This window comes from Festucalex cinctus, chromosome 7, assembly GCF_051991245.1.
Source record: "Festucalex cinctus isolate MCC-2025b chromosome 7, RoL_Fcin_1.0, whole genome shotgun sequence".
Classification (NCBI taxonomy): Eukaryota; Metazoa; Chordata; class Actinopteri; order Syngnathiformes; family Syngnathidae; genus Festucalex; species Festucalex cinctus.
Window position 1 is genome coordinate 17,839,146 of NC_135417.1, and position 25,063 is coordinate 17,864,208.

The 25,063-nt window shown below is 37.8% G+C and overlaps 1 protein-coding gene across 4 annotated transcripts; it reads right to left on the reverse strand.

Annotated features, from left to right (window-relative positions):
* Positions 1-358: 358 nt before the first annotated feature.
* Positions 359-24,865, reverse strand: hace1 (HECT domain and ankyrin repeat containing E3 ubiquitin protein ligase 1). 4 transcript variants are annotated; one of them, XM_077527658.1, is made up of 25 exons: positions 24,548-24,865; positions 23,588-23,642; positions 23,280-23,369; positions 21,958-22,062; positions 21,789-21,864; positions 21,526-21,657; positions 21,115-21,197; positions 20,879-20,975; positions 20,688-20,789; positions 20,503-20,609; positions 20,230-20,380; positions 19,471-19,533; positions 16,047-16,348; positions 13,397-13,465; positions 13,151-13,238; positions 10,340-10,451; positions 8,100-8,197; positions 7,862-7,949; positions 7,605-7,754; positions 7,286-7,482; positions 6,669-6,800; positions 2,912-3,010; positions 2,491-2,561; positions 2,294-2,407; positions 359-1,592 (listed from the first exon to the last, which is right to left on the reverse strand). In XM_077527658.1, the coding sequence occupies exons 1-25, from the start codon at positions 24,636-24,638 to the stop codon at positions 1,490-1,492; spliced, it is 2,775 nt and encodes a 924-aa protein (XP_077383784.1). In that variant the 5' UTR covers positions 24,639-24,865; the 3' UTR covers positions 359-1,489. The 4 variants fall into 4 exon arrangements, with proteins under 4 accessions (XP_077383784.1, XP_077383785.1, XP_077383787.1 ...); XM_077527659.1 differs by lacking the exon at positions 19,471-19,533; XM_077527661.1 differs by lacking the exons at positions 359-1,592; positions 2,294-2,407; positions 2,491-2,561; positions 2,912-3,010 and having other exon boundaries at positions 6,679-6,800; positions 7,277-7,482.
* Between the last annotated feature and the right edge of the window lie 198 nt (positions 24,866-25,063).

Consider the following 25,063-nt stretch of genomic DNA (forward strand, 5'->3'; position numbering starts at 1 on the left):
CATAGAGAGGCTTATGGTTGTGATATTTTTAGAGGTTGAAGTGGGCATAAGTAGAGATGTCCACATAAATGGTGCCAATTGATCACCGTTTTAGGGCATTTATAGTGATCAATGTACATACAATGATTTTGAATAAACAAATTGTGATTGGATCCTCCGCTAACTACCACCAAGACATGGGGAGTGGAGTCTCTTTAATTTTACACTTTTACCTTTTGAACTCCACGAATAGAGCAGCTTAATTTTCATCCATCCATCCATTTTCTGAACCTTAATATTCACAGAGGAGCAAAATATTCCATCGAGGTCTAAAAGAGAGGGGGAGAAAAGACTAAGAACGAAGAAACAGATAACGCAGAACAATTAAAACTCAATTTTTACTATATATTCTCAATATATACATATGCAATATCATCCTGAAGCATCATTAAATGCTTAATCAGTGGTTCCCAACTTTTTTTTGCGACACAGACCGGTTTCAAACAAGTATTTTCGTGAACCCGATGATTGATTACTGCTTTGGTCGTGGCTGCTCAGCTACTTAATAGCGGCTAAACTGCTGATGACACATTGGCAGTCTGTGCAAACTTATCATAGTTTCCACATTCCACTTGTTCAAATGATTCAACAGTATTGTTGTGTTGCCTGTTTTTCAGCCTTCATTTACTCCACGTCGTTTTTGATACCGCCACACAAGCAACGTGAGGAACAATCTTGTCAAAATAGTTTCATCTTGGGAAGTCGTGGCTGTCCATCAATTGCACATTCGGTCATTGTTTATTTCTTGTTTCTTAACTTTCTGTTTGTTTTCAACTTGTAAACCAAAGTATCGAAGGAAAAGCTGGACTCCAATTGGCTGCTGCCGTCAACATTTCTGCTGCATCTGATCCCTGTCCCTGTAATATCACAATTCTTGGTCACATAATCACCCATCCCTATTAATTTTGCCCTCTGGAAGGTCCATCCATCCATCCATCCATCCATCCATCCATTTTCTTGGCCGCTTATTCCTCACAAGGGTCGCGGGGGGTGCTGGAGCCTATCTCAGCCGGCTTTGGGCAGTAAGCAGGGTACACCTTGGACTGGTTGCCAGCCAATCGCGGCCTCTGGAAGGTAATCAACAGATTTTGGGGCCAATATATGATCTGAAAAAAAAAGTGGTTGGTGACCACTGCTTTAAATTAAACTCCATCATGGATAACTTGCATCCTTGTGACTCAAGACACACACAAAAAAAATACAACAAAAACAGACAGGCGTGACCCAGAAGGGTTGACAGGCAGGTAGGAATGAGGATGGAGAGTTTTTGTAGGCAGCTCAACTCTCCTCTCTTCAATCTGATGTGCTACTCCAACTTCTGTTTCTTAACAAATATGGATTTCCCTTTTTTTGGTCCAGCAAAAACAGCAAGTGAATGTAAAGACAATGTCTGGAGAGGGTTGAGTTGCATGACTGCAGACCCTTCCCAGCAGCGCAACCAATAAGATGTTCATGCCATTGTATACCCGTAGCTCCCACAATGCAATGCTACCAGGAGGCGGTCCCTCAGGATCTCCTGGGTGGGGTATTCAGGCAGTTTCAGCATGTTGATACTGGAAATGGGAGAAATATCAAGGAAACATGGTCAGAATAATGAGTTTGGTCCAGATAACTCATTAAATCCAAAAAAGGTGTAAAAACGTTTTCTAATACTTTGTCCTCTCCCCAAAACGTGTTTACATGTTTGTTTGTTTGTTTAATGCAAGTGCATACAGACGGCTTTGATGCAGCTTCTGACATGAAGAGGTGGCTTAAAGCAGTGGTAGTGATTTAAAAATAAAAAAATAAAATAAAATTAAAAAAATTAAAACAGCAGCAGAGTATAAGAGATCAGCCAGGACCATGTAGCAACAAGCTCTTTTTGTCAGTGTTTTCACCAGGAATGTGAATATTGATGAAACCTAGCTATATTCTAATGCTAATTGCTGCAAAACTGAAACAGATAGAAATATACTTTTTCTTCCTGGTAAAAGAAGAGACTCTAATCTTTCTTTTGGTAGGTTTCATGTTTTTATAGCAATAGAAGACAATATTTTGTGAGCCTTGAAAATTAATCAAAATCCAGTAAAACAGCTAGTAGTGAAGTGGGTTGCTTCAGTGAAAATGGCTGGGAGTGATGAATTAAAGGGTATTTATGGAAAAGGAGACCTGAAAATAGGTAAATAGGCTGCAGTCATTGCTGGAATGTAACCAACATAACAATTCACACACAGTTCAACAAACCGGCTGAAAAAAAGGAGTGTGGTGTGGTTACCAAGTACTGGAGGTAGGCAGAAGGTTGGAGGTGTATGGCACTGCAGCAATAGTGAACTTCTGTAAACCGCTGCCTCCCATCAAATAGGCAAAGCCGCCATGAGGAACTCTGGAACTGATAGCGCAGGGTGAAAGTGGGTCAAAGACAGATTCTAAAACGATTTTCTTAAGAGAGAAGGGTCAATGGTTCAGACAAACCTTCCAGTGACAAACTGAAGCATCAGAACTCGTTCCTCCTGGGTTAGTTGTTGCACCACTTTCCAAAACCACTGCATACCACAGCAGACAGTCAAGTTAGCTGAATGCTAATGGCAAACAGTGAACTAAAGTAATGTGTTCAAGTTTTCCCCCAATAAAACAGAATCATCTACACTTCAACACTTCCTACATTCATTAGTTACTTTCTTTTTTCTTTTTTTTTACTTTTTTTTCCAACAGTATTATCAATAGGAAATACAATCAACATCAAGTTAAAGATGATCATGAAATTAAACTACTATAAGCGTCTGCACTGTTAGTAGATTGCTCTTCCAATACTTTTCTGACAAATGTTGTTTACACAGCTCGAAAAACTCTTTGAGGAATGGGTCCAAGTCACAGCAGTAGATAAAGAGCCCACCTGGATGACTGGCTCCTGAGGGTCGTAGCCGCTGGTGTACTCAGTGTTCCTGCACCAATCCTGCACATCAATCTCTGGCATCCCTGACAGGAGGAGCTCCTGCACACAAGCACAACATGCAGTCGGGGAAAATTTATTTTACACAGTGATTGGCTTGTTATACGGAACATATCATTGCCAGTAATATGTCACAGCCGTCCGTGTATTTATGGGAGCAATTCAGCATTCACTATCAGAGGTGCTGTCTGTGAATCATTATGAATAAGGTGTGCAGCTGATCTTGCTGTGGCGTTCACACAGGCAATAAGTGTCAATTTTCACTTTTTTTTTCAACACACAACAGTGGATTTGCAACAGGATGCTGAAAAATGACAATTTTATGTGATATTGAACTGATTATCTAAAATTTCAGGCCTATAAATGCATACGATTCTCAAAAGATTTCATAGTCTGTCTTAATTTAAATAAGGTACTATACGATATTATCACGATATTGTGGGGGCGTCAGCGATATTTAAAAAAAGATCTCAATATTGTAAAAAAAATAAAAAAATAAAAAAATTTGCTCTTACTAAAAACAAGCACAATATTGTGCTTTTGTACATAACAGCAATGCATATAAACCACCTACAATCTCTAATAACAATATTGAGGCACTTACTTGCTAATGCAAGCACATATTGATCGCTTATTCGCTTCACAAGCAAATTAGGTTCCCCTTCATCTGATAGTTAACATAGATTTTAAACATAGAAGACCAAAACATCCCTAATAAAAATTAAATTGCACTAATAAACTAGCCACTAGAGGGTGCTAGAAATGCACAAATGGAAATCAACCTGACTTTTTTAACAGATGTGTTCCTTTTAAATATTGTGAACATGACGACGACAATATTGTGGCAGTTTTAATATCACAATATTGCCCTTATTGTGATATCCCTAGTTATGTGGAGATCTTACAAGGTAAGCGAGGCAACTAGAGAGCGAGAGAGGCACTTCCTGCTTTCGTCACAGCTTCATGTCGCCTAAACTCTAAACGCCAGTCTTAATACGTCGACTGCGAACGTATCGGGGGTTCAATACAAGATGTAGCCTCGTACTATTTATGAACGAATACTGCAAGAATTTAGCTTGCTGGCAAGTTTCGCAATCAGCGCTTAACACAGCAAACCGCACTCTACAGGTCCTAGATCAGCTAAAACGGCAATGCCACTAAGCACGGCACCTGTCAGCCAATCGCAGGCATCAGGCATCGTCACGTGCATTTGTTGTAGCGGCTTATACTGCGTAAGTGGCTAGAAAATAATAATAATAATAATAATGATGATGATGATGATAATAATAATGTGTAGTGTTGTCCGGTCGTTTAGGAAGAGAGTATGGATAAACCTGTAAGAAAGAAAAGTCTCCATGGAAAAAGTAAATTTGGTGAGTCACGCTCCTCTTTTGCATTTCTTTTTTTTTTTTTTTTTTTTTTTGCACCTGTTTGATCAGATACCACCAGCAATGGCTGTGCACATGCAGCGGTGTTTCGAGCTAGTTAGCATAGCAGCGGGGGAAACGTAAAACAAAACCGAATTCTAGTACTGTAAAATTTACCTTTTTTTAACTTATTTATTTAGTTATTTATTTATTTGTCTGACTTCCAAATAAATCTTGGTTTACAACAGAGAGGTTTCTGGTGTTTTCAGTTATCTTTTAAGTGTTTTGCGTTCCAATGTTGAAAGAGCTGTGAATAAATTCTGGGCATTCAATTTCCCTTCATGTCTTTTACTTTTTTTTTTTTTTTTTTTTTTGATTGTTGATATTGATACTGATATGCTTACCTTCTCCAGAGTATTTTTGACTGCTGTATTATTCTTGCCTAAGGAAAGGATTATTAAACAATCATCCACATGAGCCGTGTTACTTTAAAAGCAATTCAAGACTTCTCAAGGACAACTATTTAGTGTCTTCACTGATCAAATATCCAAACTTATCTGGCCCTACGTGAAAAAGTAATTGCCCCCTGGAACTGATAACTCAAACTCAATTTGGAGCTTCATGGCAAAGGTTGTGAATACTTGTGAGCATACACTGCCCGCACCTCGATCTCTCAAATCACATCTCCTATTATGTGTATCCCGGCCCACCGTCTCCAACACAAGGATAGCATGCCATAGCAGAGGATCGTGCTCATGCTGCAGGACTGCTTCACGTGAAGACTGGAACATGTTCAGAGGCTGCTCTGAGACAACGACAGGTGGATCAATATGCATCATCTGTCCTCGGCTTTATCTCCAAGTGCATAGAGAATGTTACCAACTCCAAGACTGACATTACTCACCCCAATCACAAACTCGGACTGAATTCAGAGGTAAAATCTTTACTGAAAGCCAGGGATAGTGGATGAGATGCCCCTAAGAATTACTCAGACTGATGTGTGGAGGGCTCTGAACAGGATTAAGCCACATAAAGCTGCCGGCCAGGACAACATCCAAGGGCGGGCTTTGAGGGACAGCGCTCCAAGTGTTGACAAACGTATTGTATTGAAACAGCAAAAGAACAAGATCCCAGATACTGGTGGTTGAAAGGCGTTTCCTCCGCAGGGTGTCTGGAGTCTCCTTTAGAGATAGGATGAGAAGCTCAGTCATCCGGGAGGGTCTCACACTAGAGTTGTTGCACTTCCGCATCGAGAGAAGTCAGAACAGGTAACTCAATCTAACTAGGATTGCAGGTTGTCAGTGCAGTAGCGATGGACCATGGGCAAATGTAAATACAAGTCAAATTTGCCATATACTGCATTGCAAATGTGAAAAGATTGGCAAAGCCTCCTGGTTCAACTTTTAGAAAAAGAAGGAAAACGGACGCAGAGAAGAGGTCGCTATATCTCCTTTCTATCATAAACCTTGTCAGTAATGTAAATTGGTCAATGGAGTGGGGCACATCTGCTAGAACCGTCCCTGCTTACTCAACTCAACTTTATTTATAAAGCACTTTAAAGCTGGCCCAAAGCCAGCTGAGATAGGCTCCAGCAACCCCCACGACCCTTGTGAGAAATAAGAGGTCAAGAAAATGGATGGATGGATGTTGTAATTGTATTTATATGTTATTGAACTTGTAGAACTTGTAGTATATAAATATGATATAATTAATAGGGAGTAGCACTAGATAAGTACGTGTACTTCTTCCTTCTCCTTGAACAGGTAAATTGTGGAATTTATTGTTGACACATTTTTTCTTTCTTCCTTTAAATTTTTATTTTATTTCAACTTGTATTTTACACTTGTAATGTGTTTATGTTTATATGTCTAAAACCAATAAACCAAAATGAAACACATTGCGCTTTTTGGTTTGCAATTGTAATTCAACAAATGCAGAATGTGATCTTTCGTTTTGTTTCAAAGTGACATGTTCGTTCGTAGTATTGAATTATTTTGTGGTGCAAGAGGATAAAACAGGTGTCACAGTCAATACTTTCAAAGGGAGAAATGACACCATAACCGAGGCGTGTCTAACAAACGCAGGGTAGAATAATACAATTGATCCATCTGCGAGTGAGAACATTAAATCTGCCGCCACACAAACATCTGATAGACTAAATAAGGAGGAGGGGCTTCAAGGTGACCCCAGCCTCCTGTTTCCACCCCCAAGCAAGGCATGGCTAATCAATCCCTACATCAGATGCATGTGGGACAAGCCAGCAAAGGGGAACGAGGAGAATATCAACTGTAAAAGAGGAGCACAATAGAAAAGAGGCAAGGACATCCACTTACCAATTCGTATTCATCAAAAAGCTGAATGAGCGAGGGCGGGATGAAAGTGTGGAATCCTTGCAGGAAGGCATTTATCTGAGGCTGGATGGCCCTCGTCATTCTTAGCTCAGTCACCAACTGGACATACTCAGCCTGGCATGGACACACATACAGACACATGCACACACAAGATTAAAGTCTTTGGGAAATGTAGATAGACCAGTGAAAGACACAAGGCTCATTGTTACCTTGTACTTTACACAACTCATACTTAATAATACAGTGCCATCAACAGAAAGAAAGTGGTACTACTTCCCATGTAACCGGCACCCAACTGTCATCGGAACTACAAACACACACAAATTATTGCCTTCAATTTTATTGTAAGAATGCATTCAAAAGTTCATGAAATAAGAGGAACAAACACCAACAATGACAAATGAAACCCTCAAAACATTCACGTTAAATGTATGTAATAGAAAACAAAGCTGTACAAAACTCTAACTCAAATACTGAAACAAATTCAATGTATGCATGATTTAATTATGACTGGGTCATCATATATACATATACTGGTATATATAGAAAACTTTCATTCATTAGAAAATAGAAAAATGGCATATTTGTACCTATTGTACCTTATTGTCTTGAGTCACAAGGATGCTTGTGCCTCCTGGTTTGAGCGGAACTTCCTCCATGGCGCCGAACACATCTGTTTCCACAGAAAAGGTGAGCTCCAGACCCAGATCACTGATGTCATTGTCCAAGATCCACTGCAGGTTCTTGGCATATTCCGGATCAATGGATGACACATCCTGGTAGTTCACTGGGATTCCTGAAAAAGCCAAATGCACACATACCACAAAAATAAGTCTTATATGATGTCACTTAAGTCAATCCGAAAAGTATGATGAACTACAAATATTTTTCATATTCAAACTGTAGAATTCCTTTTACCCAGGATGTGTTTGTAGAAGGAGCGGGTGAAATAGATATTAACCAGCTGCCTGTGATACAGAGCCAAACCCAAGATCTGGCCTGCAAATCGGAAGTAGTTCAAGTGGTCTGGATTTACTGAGGAGTTGCTGTTGGGCTGGAAAGTTGTACCTGTAACAAAGCAATCACACAAATACACACCTTAATTTAAAAAAAAAAGAAAAAAAAAGTGTACTTGTCATACTGAACGGTCTCAATAAAATCTAAACACTGTGTACCATCAGCTGATTGAGTGAAGAGAGCGTAGTCTGGATTGATTATCTCATTGGACAGGATGTCAAACCATTCCCGAACAACACCCTGACCCTGTAAGATAGACAAGACAGTCAGATCTCTCACCATGTGGCATCAGTGGTGATTTATCATCTGACAAACCAGAGGGTCAATAAAAGTTTTCTTGCTCAAACAAACAAAACAAAAACATGAATGCCAGTATGTCGCCATCCAAAAACCCACCATCCCCTCCTCGCCATGAAAACGGACAGCAATCCCTTGCTTCAGTTTTTCATTGGTAGACTTTGAAACCATCTCACAGCTGCTCCGGAATATTGAGTCTGATTGCAGGGGAAAAGGATTTGACATTAAACGTAAGAATTCATAGAGCATTACCAAAAAAAAAAAAAAATGAATGAGAAGTGTCTCTCATATTTTGTCCCTCTTCACTGCAAAAACCGAAATCTTAACCAAGATATAATTTCCTAAATTTAACCTAAATTTGCTAATTTTGCCTTGACAAGTTATTCTTACTTAAAATGAAATTGTCATACAAAATCATTGTCCTTATTTTAGATACTTTTTAGTTAATTATCTCATTTGATCAAGCAGTCTTAGCCTTGAGTGTTAACAGCCAGTTTTAAGTACCGTAAGGCTTAAAACAAGCATTTTCCACATTTTAAGATGACAACTAACCAACATCAAATATCCTGAACTGGGGTTCTATTTCGTCCCTCCCGACCGCCAGAAGGCGGTGCTTCGTCCGGGACTCATAGAACCGTAGTTACAGTTGTAACTTTCGTTTCAGAAAATGGATTTTCTTTTTTTAAGATTTTGCATAATCTAGAAATAAGATAAATGGGAAAATTACAAGTATGAAAACAATCAGACAAAAGTGCAAGTTTGTGGCTTCATTATATTTACTAAGCTCAATTTTCATCTTTCCAATATTCTGATATCCAAATTCAGTGGTCTAGTGGTAGAGTGCCTACTCTCAGACTTGGAGGTTGTGAGTTCAATCCCAGCCTGGGTCATACCAAATACAATTAAAAATGTGACCTGTTACTTCCCTGCTTGACACTCAGGTAAAGTTATCCAAGAGTAAAAAAATACATATGTATTTTAAGAAAATACTTCTATTTATTACAGCTGGGAAAAAGTCAATATAACTTGTTTTTTTTGTTCAAAAAACACTATTTTCAAGACTGCTGTGGTTGCTATCCTCCTGACTACCAGGAAAAAAAATATTGTCCAATCATGTTTATTTTGATATTCCCCAATCTTGGTGAAGTAATGTGTTTCAAAAGAATTTTTTGGAAAAAAAAAAATAAAATAAATGAGTTTCTAATTTTAAGCTATGATGTGTCCACTACAGAGGAAATTGTTTAAAACTTAAATGCTAGGCTCAAATACAGATAAAATAATTCAAGCAATACTTTAATGTGTTCTTAAGAGTCTTATCGAACACATGCTAACATTTAAAGCCTAAATGTGTTTAAAAAATAAAGTGTTATACACTTAATTTTCCTCTTCCCTAAAAAGTGCTTGCACAGAGGGAAGTCCCACCCCTACACATTTGGTATCATTGGAAAGCTCTGAATGTCCTTTATAGAGCACAAAAGGAGTTAATTCAATCATATGCACTGGGTGGGAGATATTCAAGTTTAAAAAGGTCCACTACATAGCAGTGTTGTTCCGATACCGTTTTTTGGCCCCCGATACCGATACCCAGCTTTGCAGTATTGGCCGATACTGATACCATACGATACTTAAGTTTTTTCTTTCCTCAACATGAAAAAGCTGTCCTGCTATTGGTTCAGAGCATTCAAGGGCCAATAGGATATCTTAGATCGGCATGCAGTGAACATGTCACATACCAATGAATGTCATGCACCAGCAAGACACAAGATGCTGCATCCAAAATCCTATATTAGCATTGGAATTAATGTTATCGGCATGTTACTTGTGAGTACTTACCGATACCGATACCACTGTTTTAATGCAGTATCGGCACCTCTGCCAATACCAGTATCGGTATCGGAACAACACTACTACTGTACATAGGACAAATTCGAATTGCTGGTAGTCAGGAGGTTACGAGAATAGTATTATTTTCTTATTTTTCTAAATCACTGAGGTAATTTAAGTCCATTTTTCTTGTTCTTCTCTGATAATTTTGCTTATTTGAAGTAACAATTTTCTTATTTTACTATATTATTTTTCTTAAATTTTCTACTGTCCTTTTTGCAGTGTAGGAGGTAAAGAGTAACACATCTTAGTGTGAAGCAGTGTACTTCTTCACCAAACTAAAACCACATGAATAAAGTTATGAGATCAATACATCTGTGAAAATTAGTTAACCAAAACTGAGCTCTGTTTTTATGAGTGCAGAATAATCACAACTCTTGCATAATAAATGTATTTGTTTGTTTCGTCAAATGCTGCAGTCTTAACATATTTTTATTTTGTTGGGCTGCGCGCACCTCGATGGATCAGCAGGATGTCACTCTCATTGACGGGACGATGAACCATGTCTGAGTCTGGCTGTCCAGCCAGAAGATGCTCATAGAACCACTCACAGCGATCCTTGAAAGGCTGCAGTGGAAAACACAACAAATATCACCAAGGATTTCCCGTTTTAAATTAATTACCATTTTGAATTGCTTTCAAATCTAAGACTCTGGATTTTCAGTTTCAACCAACAGCCTAGAAGGACTTCATTGTTGAAATACTCCTCTGTAATACAGAATTGAAGCTAAGCGCTATTTGCATAATGTATGCCTTTGTTCACTAAGTGGTAGAGGTAGAGCGAGGGTGAGCTTGGGGGAGAGAGTGGATTTTCCTCTGCGAGGGCTGTGAGGCGTACCGAAAGAGGAGTCAGATGAAATCAAATTCACCAGGTTAAAGTCTGTAATTAAAACAAGGGCCGGCTCCCAGGTGAGCCATAATCCATATATAACAAGGATTCAATGCTGCAGCTCAAATATGAATGCTGACAAGCAAGTGAATACTGCAAAAACTTTTTAATTTGAGGAGCCACATGAATAGAACTTGAGGAGAGTGTCATTGCCGTGGCTATCGATGCAATCATCCAGTTCCTGTAAGGTAAGTCTAAAAAAAATAAATCAATCAACTCAATTGGTTACATTTTTAAACTAATTAATTGCACAATTTCCCTTAATTAATCACATTTTTCTACTTCTACTATTTTCTATAAAGCTTATAACAGATATTTACTTGAGAAAAAATATTGGAATTACTGTAAAATCATCAAATAGAAAGTATATTTAGACTAAAATACTGTTTGAATTTGGCTTTTAATTAATCAGAACAAAATAAATAAAAATGTAATTAAAATTAACCAATAAAATTCAGATATTATTTTTGAATTGTAGTTCAACAGAATTATTTAAAAAGAAAAAAAACTTAGGACCTGATGTTTAAAGCAAAGGCGCCTGTCTTCATTTATTGGATCCTGTTTTGACTGATAAGTCCAGGTTTGATACATTTTTAAGGTTAGATATACAGTAAAATCTTCCATATCGTCACCCTCTTAAAATAATTGCCTTTTTTTTTTTTTTTTTTTTCCTAAATCATCTCCTCATCATGCAAATGGTTAAATTGTTTGTGTTTCCTGAAAAATATGAAAAACTTATCTAGCCAATTATATTAAGAAGGTGTCGATTTTTGGCGTTCGTTTGGAGCAGATTTTTAGAATGCATGGACTTCATTTTCCTCACAATCAGGCCAACATGTTTATTTCGTCTTCCTGAATCAAATCTGAACTTGCTGAATAAGAAAAGGGAATAGTCCATTGCATGAGAAAGGAGGGGTGAGCTGTTGAAACAATCATGATAGATTAATAATGTTGATGGTTTTTAAACATGTAAATTAAGAGTAAAATAATATTAATTGCTTTAAATAAATTAAAACTTCATTATTCAGTATTAGATGTTTGGGGATACTTAGAAATCTCGAGGCCCCATGTATTTGCCTGTGGTTGTCTAATGGTAACTAAATATCCATCCATCCATCCATCCATCCATCTTCTTGACCGCTTATTCCTCACAAGGGTAGCGGGGGGTGCTGGCGCCTATCCCAGCTGGCTTGGGGTAGTAGGCGGGGGACACCCTGGACTGGTTGCCAGCCAAGCGCAGGACACGCAGAGACGAACAACCATCCTCAGGGTAGTATGGCCGTAAGCCGGTAACTAAATATGTAACACAAAAATATTAACTATTTTCTCTTTGGTTAGAGATACTGAAACGTCAGACTCTTTTTTTCAAACAATGTGTGAAGTAAGCGGTTAAGAAAATTGAAGGATGTATTGCTATTAATGTTTTATGTTGTGTTTGTTTTGTTGTGTTTCTGTAAAGTGCTTTGTGACAGCTAAGGCTGTTTGAAAGCGTTATATAAATAAAGATGACTTGACTTGACATTGGAATGGAATGGACATACATTTCCACAGAAACACTCACTGTAAATACTCTTATAGAACGTCTCACCAGAGTAGAAGCTGTTTTAGCTGTAAAATGGGAATCAATTCTATATTCAACATTTCAACATAATATTTTAGGTTTTTTTTTCTGGTAACAATGCATGCTGTGCAATCATTTGTCCAGAACAGATCAAATAATACCTTAGACACAGATCACGACTGTATCAGGCAGTCACCAACATCCAATGCACACAATTCCCCAAATCTTTTGTCCATGTCTATTTTACAGGGGTATCAAAACTTAGACCCTGCAAACAAATACTGGCCTGTGGGAAGAATTTAACAGTGAAAAAAATACAGTAGCAACGCTACAGTTATGTGTTGTGTTAAAGGTTCACTTGATGATTTTTGACTGTCAGTCTGTGAGGTGAAGTGTGTAGGCTGAGTTCTGATTTGTGATTGGATGAGAATGCTAAGGGGGTGGGCCCAAGGAAAGGAAGAGAAAGCCTGTTTGCGGAGGGGAGTGCAGACAGTTCAGCAGACAGTTACTTTAAGTTCTGCAAGAGATGCTGAGCCATCAGCCAACATAATATGTCCATCCAAAACAAAGAACAAAGAAATAAGTCCTAAGGAAACTCATTCATCTTACCAGAGTGGAAGCTGTTTTTAGCTTTAAAAGGGATGCCAAATTTATTTTCACTTCTTAAGAGGTTTAGTGATATGGTGACCAAATACTTTTGTTTCTCCCATTTAGATAGTAGGCCTCCATTAAAATCCAGAAACAATATCTAAAGGGATAGTTCGGTTTCCAAACTATCCCTTTCACGTCCAAACTCTCCAACTGCGTTTTTCTTACCTGGCCCTTAATGATATGCATGAAACGTGACATCAGCTCCGGACATTCCAGCAGGAAATGGAAGTGATTAAAGATTATCTTTGGATTCCTATGAAGTGGAAGCACAGACAAAAGATGATTCTGCGATGTGAATGGTGGGCAAAAGGACAAAAGTCGAAGTAAACTGATTGATGTCTTTCCAATCAATAGCCAGTCTCTCGGCACCGTGAGGAGTCTGATGTATGGCTTAGTCCGGCACCGACTCACCTGTTTACAAAGCACTTCAGCACCTCGTCATGCTTGCAGACAAACTCAATGAAGTGAGGGGATGTCATTCTGGGTGAGGAAAGAGAAAAAGTGATGAGTGAGAAAGGGGAGCGAAATGGACAGCGGCAACAATTCTGTGGCAGCCTGTGCTTTTCCAATTAGATATAGATTACTCATCTGAAACCGCCAAATGTCTACACTGAAAATGATGAATTGCCGTAGCAGACAAAACAAGACCAGACTCCTAATCAAGAGCGGGGTGAAAAACAACAAAAACAGGAAGACGGTCATTTTATTCCAGCAGGCGGGTCAATAGTGGAATTCCATTGGCTGTTAATTAGGTATACTTAATGATCTAATTTAGTATAATTACAGACTGGGTTAGAGTTTAACTTAATAATGTGTGGAGATAAATAGGTAGACAAGGCACCTCAGACAGGCCAAGAGGAGTAAAAAATATTGAAAAAAGTATTGAGAGTATTCTAAGATGTAATTGTGCCCCTCCCATAACGTACAGTATATGATATTAGTGGGGCGATAATAATAATAGCAGTAGTTGCAGTAGAAAGAGTATCAGTGGTTTACTGAATACAAACTTCAAATTGTACATCATACCATTTTTACACGCTCCTAAGAGACCCATAACAAGCCTACTGTTTAACATCCCAATTTTAAAGTCCACAACAACGCTCCACTCACCAACATGAAAATTGTCCAGTCTTTAAATAACGACTAAATCATCCCCTGTGGCCCAACAGTAAATATACAGTAACTGTTGGAAGTTAAGCACCATAAAGAAAAAAAATTACAGAAAAGCTACTCTTCATTTGGATTTTGAGAAGGGACAAAATAATTTTGTGTAACAACTACATTCTGCATTAATTAATTATTAACACTCCACGTAAGAGATTCATTGTTGCTCAACTGGATCATTTTCAACAAAAGCAAATCTAAATGATCTTAAACAACTCCATGCTTGGTCAAGCTATTTAGTTAAATTAGTCTCTTTTATCCGTGTCCTCTATTAGGGATGTAACGATATCCAAACATCACGATACGATATCACGATATGAAGGTCACAATACAATAATGATCACATTATTGTGGGGATGTTGGCAATGCAAAAAAGGTCACATTATTGTTAAAAAATAAAAAAAATAAAAAAAATAAAAAAAATAAAAAAAATAACCTATAATCTCTAATAATAATATTGAGCCACTTGCGAATGCAAGCACTCATTGAGTTCCTCCACATATTGACTCGGTTCACAAGCATATTACGTTCCCCTTCATCTGACCATTAGCGTAGATTTTAAACATAGAAGGGCCAAAATATGCCTCGTTAAAATCAAACTGCAATGAAAAACTAGCCACCAGACGGTCCTAAAACTGCATAAATGGAAATCAACCTGATTTTTTTTAACAGATGTGCTGTTTTAAATATCATGACGGCGACAATATATTGTGACAGTTTTAATATTGCAATATCATGATATTGCCGTTATCGTTGCATCCCTATTCTATATGTATTTAAGTGGTATCACCATTTTATCACTGACAGCTAGTGATCATTATTTTTCTCAAAATCCCACTCCCCAGTCCTTCGCTTATTCTCCTCATCTCTTGATACTCTCAACCCAATCATTTGAGGCAGATGGGCGCCTAACAATATTTTGTTCAGAATTCCATGTCCTTGCTTTTGGTATGAGGCGCATGGCCTTGGACTTGCCCTTCGATATCTGTCAGATCTAGCAAAATCGTCTCTGCTAGCCTAAACACTGTGTTGTGTTTTACGAACTGTTGTAAAACTACAGTAGTGATGAGTGTCGTATTTATAAGAGGATTTTGAGCCCTATGTAGCTGTGATGGTTTTCACCATGAAAATGTGTGAGGGCACCGAAAGGGTAAAATGCAGTTTGAAGTGATGGAATTGTAAGTGTTAGTGGAAGACAAAAACCGTTTGGGAAATCTATAGCTCTGATAATTTTGGGGATGGCAGCATCCACACAAAAGCCATGTTTTGTTTAACTTGCCATGACTGATTGTGAATTGGATGTGTCTGCCCATACAGTGGTGTAACATTGCACATAAAATTGGACAGCACATCCAGACAAAATTGCTGTGGGAGTGATCTGTATTAACTGTCACACTGCACTCAAATGAAATGTCCAGGATGCAAAGAAATGCAGTGTTGAGAGTTGTGTCAGGTGATATGGCATGACTCCTTCTTGTGACTGGCTCCAAAACATCCATTAGATCATTCAGAAGCTCCAAAATAGCATTGCTCAATAGATACTGTATGTCGCGATAATTTTAGTTTCTACTTGTAGCATTTAAAAAAATATTTACACGAGCCAAAGCTGCCTCTCATTTTGCCTGTGCTACACTCCCCCTGCCATTCAGATGTTGTATTTAAGGAGGTGATTAGGCAATTTGGGGAATTTGTGTTCTTGCTTTGGCTTTTTATATCCATCTTCCTTTTTGAAAACAAGGTACAATTTATATTGGTGGTTGAGTACATCACCAATACTAGACTGTGGTCTCCACCTTTACAATGTGCAATGCTGTACCACTACACTGTAAGTACCCTACAGTAAAAGCCATGCTTCTTGCCTTCTCTTATAGACCGATAGTCATTGCAGTAGACAAACCCTTGTGGCATCTGGCAAGAGCAGCACATGTAGAAGGCCTGGATCACAGCACTGAGCCGATTGGCTGTCATGGAGATAACGTCTTCCCCATCAGCATACACTTCTGTTTCCATGACAATCTGAGGGTCCAGGGAGGTGGGGAGCTTTGGTGTGGTGCTAGAGTGATCGACTTCCCGCTGCTTGAGAAGCAGGGAAGCGATCTCACTGTTGGAAGTGGTGGACGAGGGGTTCCTGTTTCTGTCTAGTTCAGCGGAGATCAGTACGAGCCACTCGTCCAGGGAGTGCCAAAGGAGCTCCAACGGCTGTTGACACAAACAGAATGTGAGAGGTGAATGAGATTTAAAAAAACAAAACAAAAACAAAAAACAGGGAATGTTTAATTTTTATATTATAGATGAGGAAATCATTTTGCCTTCAGGGTATCTTCAGGTATCACTGCTGAATTATAGCCTTTAATTAATTTTTCATGTTATCTGCAAATGAATTAAGAGCATTTCAAAGGAAGATTCGTTCTCTATTTAAGGCCACTGTTGAAACATTCTCTATACAGTATTTACAAAGACCTGAAGATTTCCTGTCATGCAGCACCACCCCACACATTTTTAAAATCAAGATTTTTGCAAATAAACAGGGGGACAAAAAGGTCTAATATATACCTAATGGTGTAAATTTTTGTAATCATACTGCAAATGAATGCAAAGGCTTAGGCTATGTTGATCTTTCAATTTAATTTAATCCAGGGCAGCATGACTGAACAACACTAGACTAGTACGGTATTAGATTCATCTATTTTTTAATACATTAGTAATACTTTAAAAAAAAAAAAAAAAAAAGAAAAGAAAAAATAAGGACAACTGTTTTAACAATGCTTGAGGAGTGTTACAAATATCAGCCTTGAAGGAATATTATAAATACTAGGGGTGTGAATTGCCTAGTACCTGACGATTCGATTCGTATCACGATTCACAGGTCACGATTCGATTCGATACCGATTAATCCCGATACGAATTTATGTCGATTGTTGCGATTTTTTTTCATTCAAATTTAGAAAATACTAATCAGTAAGCTTGTAGAGTGTAAGATTTATATGAAAATGTATTATTTATTTATCTGAAATTTCAGTCTTATAGAGGTTGTAATCTGTTTCATGTTTGAACAGCATTAAAATAAAATATTAAGGCTTAATGTTCCGTTCATATAACATTCTTCCATGCTCAAGGTGTGAATCCTAACCCGAAGTCAGACGTTTTGTTGAATATTTTTCCACTAAAAATGGAAGTTTAAAAATCGATTCACACACACACAAAAAAAAAGAAAAAGAAAAGGCAATGATGATAAGACATTGAATCGGTAAGACTACCGAATGAACAATTCTGAGCTCTTAAAAAAAAAAAAAAATATATATATATATATATTTTTTTTTTTTATTGAATCGATTCGAGAATCGCGCGATGTAGTATCGCGATATATCGCCGAATCGATTTTTTTTAACACCCCTAATAAATACAATGGGAAAGTATAATTACCATTAGAACTGAGGAAAGAACGGCTCAAAATATCAACTAGTTGACATAGCACTATCATAGAACATGCATGGATATGACTTTTGACCCCATCAAATGCAAGCATTTTGGAGTGTCAGTAAGGAAACAAGACTGTGGCAGCCACACACTTAATATGTTGTGCAGCATTTTGGGACTATTGTGATAATGCTAGATTTAACTCAACCCATACACCAAAAAAAAAAAATTGAACAAATCATTTCTGATGTACACCGTATCACCATCACGCTATGCATTCATATACATGTAGACAACATTTAAAATAACGTACTTCAATTTGAATTGCCGCCAAGACCATTTGTCTTAAAAACATATCCACTCGCTTTAAATTTAAAATAAATGTTGTTTTGTTTATTGAGTCAACTTTTTAACTGTCTTTGTGCATGTGTCTATACATACTGTATTCTACAGGGTTTGTTTTCCTGAACATAACAGTGGGAGTAGGGTACATATCAGCACATTTACCTTCCCACTGAGATGACACCACTGTTGGCAACAGAGACAACCAAACCAAAGCTCTGTCATTAGGTCACCAATATAACAAAGATGTGTTTTTGTTTATACAGCACAGCAGTATATTTGGGGCCAAGGACCTGTGATTTGTAGCTAGAAGCTTTTCTGAAAAAATAGATGCTAGATGAACGAACAGTTGCTAAATATAGTAACAATGCTGTTCTTCCTTAATCTCCAGAGTTAACGCTTTAATTTTGACAGCCCTAAAATAAAAAAAGAGGAAGAAGCAAACATTACTTACCTAACTTGAAAACAGGGCAAATTTGACCCAAACAAGGGCTGAAAACTACACTTGACGATTTTACTTTATATCATTAAGTTAGAACTTGGTCTGTTGAATACCACATCAACCTGCCAAAAAATTGACTTGAGAAAAATACATAAATAATAGAGTGACTAGTTTTACTGATTACAATGAATTTTGTGCAATCCTTTCTGCCCAATCTCAATCCTGTCCAGGACAGCCGAAAGGTATCAGATACCAAATGCCTAATAAACTGCAATGACGTTAATACTTTAGGGATGGATGTAAAACTGATCACAACTGTCACCAAAATCCAATCCACATAATTTCCAGAATTGCCATCTACGTATGAGTATTGACAGGGTTGTTAAATTTAAAGCTGTTGAGCCAATATCGCCTCGCCGGGTGCTTCAATATGGCCTGCAGGATGAATATAAAAGTGCAAAAATACTATAACGACCCTGCAGTTATGTAAGTGTTCCATAATTTCTGACTGTCTGTGACAGCAGGCGCAAGGGAAGGAACCGGGAGCCTGTTTATTTGTGTGGGGAGAGTCTGGGTGCATATGGAAGAGAGCAGACAGCTCTTGTAAGTTTGTTGCTTTTATTTTGACATGGTTACAGCTGACTGTACATTAAAATGATTGTTGACCGGACCACCTTGCTAGTCTTTCAACATCTGTCAAACTGCTACAATACATAAAATATTGCTTAATCAGCTGGAGTAGTTAACAGAATCAAGCAATCAAACAAACCAAGGAAGACAAAGCCTTGGGTTAGGCAATAGGACAACAGAATGACAGATTTATGACGAAACTTTTTGGTTTGCTGATTTTTTACTGACATTTTTTCTGAATCATGCTGAACAATTTTACTTGAGCTAGTACAGTAAACAAATCATTTAAAATTTTGACCTTATTGTCGACTATTGCCTAATCCAAATTGTATTTTCAAATGGTTGCATTCGAAAATAATATAAGATTCCAGAGAAAAGGGGTTAAAATCAAAAAGGCCAGTTCATTGATTGTATGAAAAAAAAAAAAGTCAATATATTGATATCCACATATTAATTAAATAAAGTGAAATAAAAGATGTCCATGGCTCACATCTAATACAGCAGAAGCTGTCCAAGTGTCTTTTGGAACAACGTCTCCTTGTCTCATACGCATCTGCAACCAGCAGTGAAATGGAACCAGATGACAGTTATTGGGGGAATTGTTAAATAGTGTAAACAAGTCAAATTACAAGTATTATTAGTGAATAAATGCAGTAGTTGTAGTCGTACTAAATCTATTGGTCCAGCTTCCAAATCAACCGTATGATGATAGTGATTAGTATTAACTATTTATAAAGTTAATCTAATTTTTAAACGGAAATAATAATAATAAAAAAAAATTGATTTCTGAAAACACTTGAAATCAGCTATAATCCACCAACAATTAAATCTGCTTAAATCGACTTGTATACAATAATTTGTGCATCACTCAGAATTATGATATGCACAGTTATTCTTAACCTTGCAATATAAATAAGGAACAGTATACTCTTAGACTAAAAATGGCAAAATGAAAACTGCATGTTCTCTAGACTCTCAAGCATTATCATTAGGTCATGTTGCACCAAAATCTTATTTCTCACGTGTTCCTGGAGGAATGCCATTTCACTAGTCATCATTACCTGCTTTGCAACCTGGCAATGCGGTTCTGCTAAATGAAAGCACTTTACTGCCATCTATAGGTCCTAATTATAATGACACACACATACACTTGCCTTAAAGCAGCAAGTCCATGACGGCTGGCACCAACTCAGAAAATGCGTCACCTTACAGATTACAGTACAGTGTACCACCAGTACATCGCACTAACCTTAAAGACCTGACTACGGGGAGTCTTGTTGCCATTGTAGCCCATATCGTTGCCATTATTGGGTGACGAAGGTCCCAAGCGGAATACGTGGCAGAAAATGCGAACAATCCTCAAAAGGCTCTTCATCTGAGCGTCATAGCTGCTGGACAGGCTGTGGAGCGAAAGAGGCATGAAATGATAATATGCTGTATACCGTAATTCCTCCCTCAGAAAATATTTAATTACATTCAGTAGTGACACGGCTATTGATTTCAGTCAATGTTTAAATCCTACCTGAGCAGCTTATGTCCATTAGTGGTGGCGACTTCAGCCAGACTTGTCAAGATTCTCTGGTAATTACTGTCACTCTGCTGAGAAACATGTTCCAATACCTGCCTGAGCTAGACACATACACACATTTCCTTTAACATGGGCTCAGGAATGAATCAAAGAATCCCCCACCCAAAAATTGCTCAAACCATATTCTCTTTGATGTCCTCATTCTGTGTCATCTGAATGAGTATCTGGAAGAGTCTGCTGTGGTGCTGAATGAGAATTTCACAGGTCTCCCCATATCCTCCCTGAAAAAAAAAAAAAATGAAATGCACAAACAGTAGCAGAAGCTCAACATCGATCAGGGAAAATGGGACACGACTATTGTGATGCTAACCTGCACGCAGAGATCGAGAGGAGTGATCCCATTCTTGTCAGCAAGATATTTGGCTCCTCGAGAAAGCAGGATCTGTGCTGTGTCTCTTTGGCCATGACTGCACAGTTGAGTATTAAGGTTAGTATAAACAGAACTGAAATCCTTTTTATTTTTAACAGAGGGATTTTAATGAGACTAATATTTTCAATAGTACATTTACACAATATAAAATTAAAATGAATTACTGTTGGCATAACCTGCAGGCAAAGTAAAGAGGTGTAGCCCCTGAGACGTTTGGTCGGTTGATGTTAGCTCCACTGTCCAGGAGGCACAACACCGTCTGTCCAGACATGACACACAGCAATCATACATAAGACATTCTAGAGAAGGGCTAATTCATTCTACCCAGTCGATAATAGACATCCCAAATGATATGTAGTTTTTAATGGCATTAATTTATTTATATAATGTCTACATAAGTTCAATGCTTATGGAGTGCAGCCCACAAATTTAAATATCAGCATGTAGAATGAAACATAAATTCAAGTAATAAAGCCACAGATTTGTTTACATTGTTACAAGTAAATAAAATGGCAATTCTCCATAATATGCCCACGATACAAAGTAAATAATGCTGCTAAAAACTTTTAAAATTAAAAGTGGCTTACAGTTTTGTGTCCATTCTGACAGGCTACATGCAACGCAGTTTGCCCCATGGCATCCTCTACATCGACGTTGGACACATGCTGGACCAGATCGTAAAGGAGCTCAGTCCGACCATTCACTGCCAACCAGTGGATCTAAATCAAAGGGGTGGATGAACAGACAGTCAGTCAGAGACACCTAACTACTTTTGAGGAGTTGAAATAAAACAGTAATGGCGATGAATACTAGGATTTTTACATAAACCAGTTGATTATTGACCACTCACTGCCGTCAGTCCCTCATTGTTGCAGATGTTGACATCTGCGTTGTATTCCAGTAGTTTGCCCATACATTTCTTCTGTCTGAAAGAAACAGAAACTTAGCTATTGTTTATCAGGGGATGTCTGAGTGAATTCACAGGACTTTAATTCAAACACCAAAAGACAAAGTCTTACCCATTCCTTGCAGCGAGATGCAGTGGGGTACAGCCTGAGATGTCCTGGTAGTTTGGGTTGGCACCTCGCTTCAGCAGCAGAACAAGACACTCTACTGATCCACAGCTAGGCCAAGACAAAAAAATATATATCATAGCATGAAGATCCAAAAAAACACTTCCCATTCACATTATTTTCACATTTCACTTGCCACTCTTTTGTAAAAATATCGTGTCAGCTAGGGGTGTTAAAAAAAAATCGATTCGGCGATATATCGCGATACTACATCGCGCGATTCTCGAATCGATTCAATAATCGGCAGAATCGATTTTTTTTTTTTTTTTTTTTTTTTTTTTTTTTTTTTTTTAGGATTCACACCTTGAGCATGGAAGAATGTTATATGAACGGCACATTAAGCCTTAATATTTTAATTTTAATGCTGTTCAAATGTGAAACAAGATTGCAAACTGTTTGTGTACAGTGGCTCACGGTTATAAGCCTCAAGTTTTAGATAAATATATTCATACAAATCTTACAGTGTACATGTACAAATTTACTGATAGTATTTTCTAAATTTGAATGGAAAAAAATCGCAACAATCGACTTATAAATTCGTATCGGGATTAATCGGTATCGAATCGTGACCATTCGTATCGGGATTAATCGGTATCGAATCGAATCGTGACCTGTGAATCGTGATACGAATCGAATCGTCAGGTACTAGGCAATTCACACCCCTAGTGTCAGCAGATACAATAGTATTCCATTTAGCTAGTACATAGAAGCGATTGTGCAGCTACTGTTTTATGAAAAATGTTTCCTACTCCTACATTTACGAAATTGGTGAACACGGCATTTGGAACAAAGACTCTAACAATACAAAATTTTTAAATAATTTAAGTTGTGATTATCTTTCCATATCTGAAAGACATAATTTCCTGGTACCAATGAATCGTGACAAAATTCCAAGCGATTTGCTTCAATTTTGAATTATCGCTACTAGCATATTTAGCATCACTAAGAGATTAATTTATCTTTTTGATTTACCCACCCAATGTACTGTCACCACGCCAGCAAACATATACAATTCAGACAGTGAAGATGAAGATGACTAAAAACTGATAATCGATATGGATATACATTTTTTTTATCTAAAATAAAACACAAATGCTTCATTTCCTCTTAGCAATACAATAATACGATAATGCCATGATAATTTTAGTCCCTATATTTGTGATGTGAAATTTCCATACCCATTCATCCTTACAAATCACCAGCATAAAAAACACCAGCAAGTTGTGTTACAGTGTAAAAAGCACAATTTGACATTAGCAAGGTCTTACTTGGCAGCAATATGAAGCAAACTTCTCTTCACACGTCCAAAGGCGTAGTTCACATCAAACTTGGAATTGAGAAGCAATTCTGACACTGACCTATCAGAAGCAGGGAGACAAGTGTTTTGTTTTCTGAGGTAACAACACACATTCTTGACTGTCTGCAACATGTAGAGAATGAAAGACACCAAAGATGGCAAGACTCATGACAATGGAGCTCTAGTAAGCAAACATTTTATGCATCAAATGGGTTATATTAAATGTGATAACAACAATACATTGCAAGAGGATTTTATAATATTTGGTTGAATGCCTACCTGTGTTGGTCAGCCATAACCATTGGCATTAGTGTATACACTGCAGTTTCATTATCTGTGGATGCAAGAAAGGAGAAATGTGCTTTATCTTTTGTTACACCAGTCCTATAACTTTCATACATCTTGCAATTATTATAATTTGTTTTCATTTGTATCAATGCCCATTCATCAAAAAATGTCTTTACCTAAAACTGGTCCATGGTGCAAAAAAGTTTGGAGACTGCTTGTGTAATGGATGTGTATTTGATCAATACGATGAATGCATTGAGAATTGTCTCACTTAGCACCTTTGTGTATTGTTTGAGAAGGAAATTTATGACAACAGGTGGGAGAAGGGACGTAATCGATTCATGTTGTGTGGGCCACAATTTGACTCTTCACACCCTGAACAAGTGAGCAAAATGGTCAGCAACCAGTAGTTGCAATGGTGATTAAGTCTCAACGAGTTTGTGGTGTGTTTTTAAAAAAAAAAAAAAAAAAAAAGAGAGAGAGAGAGAGAGAGAGAGAGAGAGAGAGAGAGAGAGCATTTCGGATACAGGAAGTTGAGCAACATCCAAAATGACGACCACTAAGGCAAGTCCCTAGACTGTATTATTTTAATGTTGACATCATAACAGGAGCTCAAAACATTCACAGAGCTCAAGATCAAGAATGATCAATTAATCTTGTCAGGTGTTTACAAAAATATTCTAGAAATTGGGAAAAACGAGAAACACCAACAAATATCTATCTCACATTGCTTACAACAATTATATCCCAAACCGGGTGCTTTTAGAACAGCAAGTTTTCTTTCCCTATTTGTTGATCATGCCTCAAGGCACAATTCTTGATAGCTACAGTAGAATTGGATTAGAGCTAATAAATTTGGCATTCATATACATAGTAACAGCTGCTGCACACTGTAGAAGGGAAACTGGCGGAACGCGTGGGTACCTCCGCATGCATCATATTGTGTGTTACCTTCGGGGAGTTCCACAGTCCTGGCCCGGCGGAGGGAGCGGGTCAGTCGGTTGAGCTGTACGTTAAGCTGCTCCATCGCCCGTTCCATCATAGGTGGACAGTCAACCGAGAGAAATTGTGGGGAACCACCGTGTTGCCCGATACATTTATGTGTTCCAAATTCGAATACGTTGTCCCTGGGCGTCGCCCATTGGCGCTGCGGGGATAGGACTATTTCCTGATACAGTACACTGCTTTACAGCAAACTCATTATTTCCCTCCCGTGCTGCCCTCCTTCACGACGTTTACTGCTACTGCCCCTGTCCCGTTCATACTTCCTGTTATGATGACGTTTTACGTTCGTAGTGTTCCCTGGGTAATGTAGTCGTTTAAGCTTTCTCGAAGTTCCAGCGCCCTCAAAATAACGATTACAACCATTACAGTAGTAGTAGTAGGAGTAGTAATGATGATGATGATGATGATAATAATAATAATAATAATAATAATAATAATAATAATAATAATAATAATAATAAT

Coding starts and splice junctions, on each gene's coding strand:
- hace1 (XM_077527658.1), bottom strand. CDS start 24,638: ATGATGGAACGGGCGATGGAGCAGCTTAACGTACAGCTCAACCGACTG. Junction 21,658..21,788: donor ACAATGAGGGACTGACGGCA/GTGAGTGGTCAA, acceptor CCTTTGATTTAG/ATCCACTGGTTGGCAGTGAA. Junction 2,408..2,490: donor CTTCAGTTTGTCACTGGAAG/GTTTGTCTGAAC, acceptor CTGCGCTATCAG/TTCCAGAGTTCCTCATGGCG.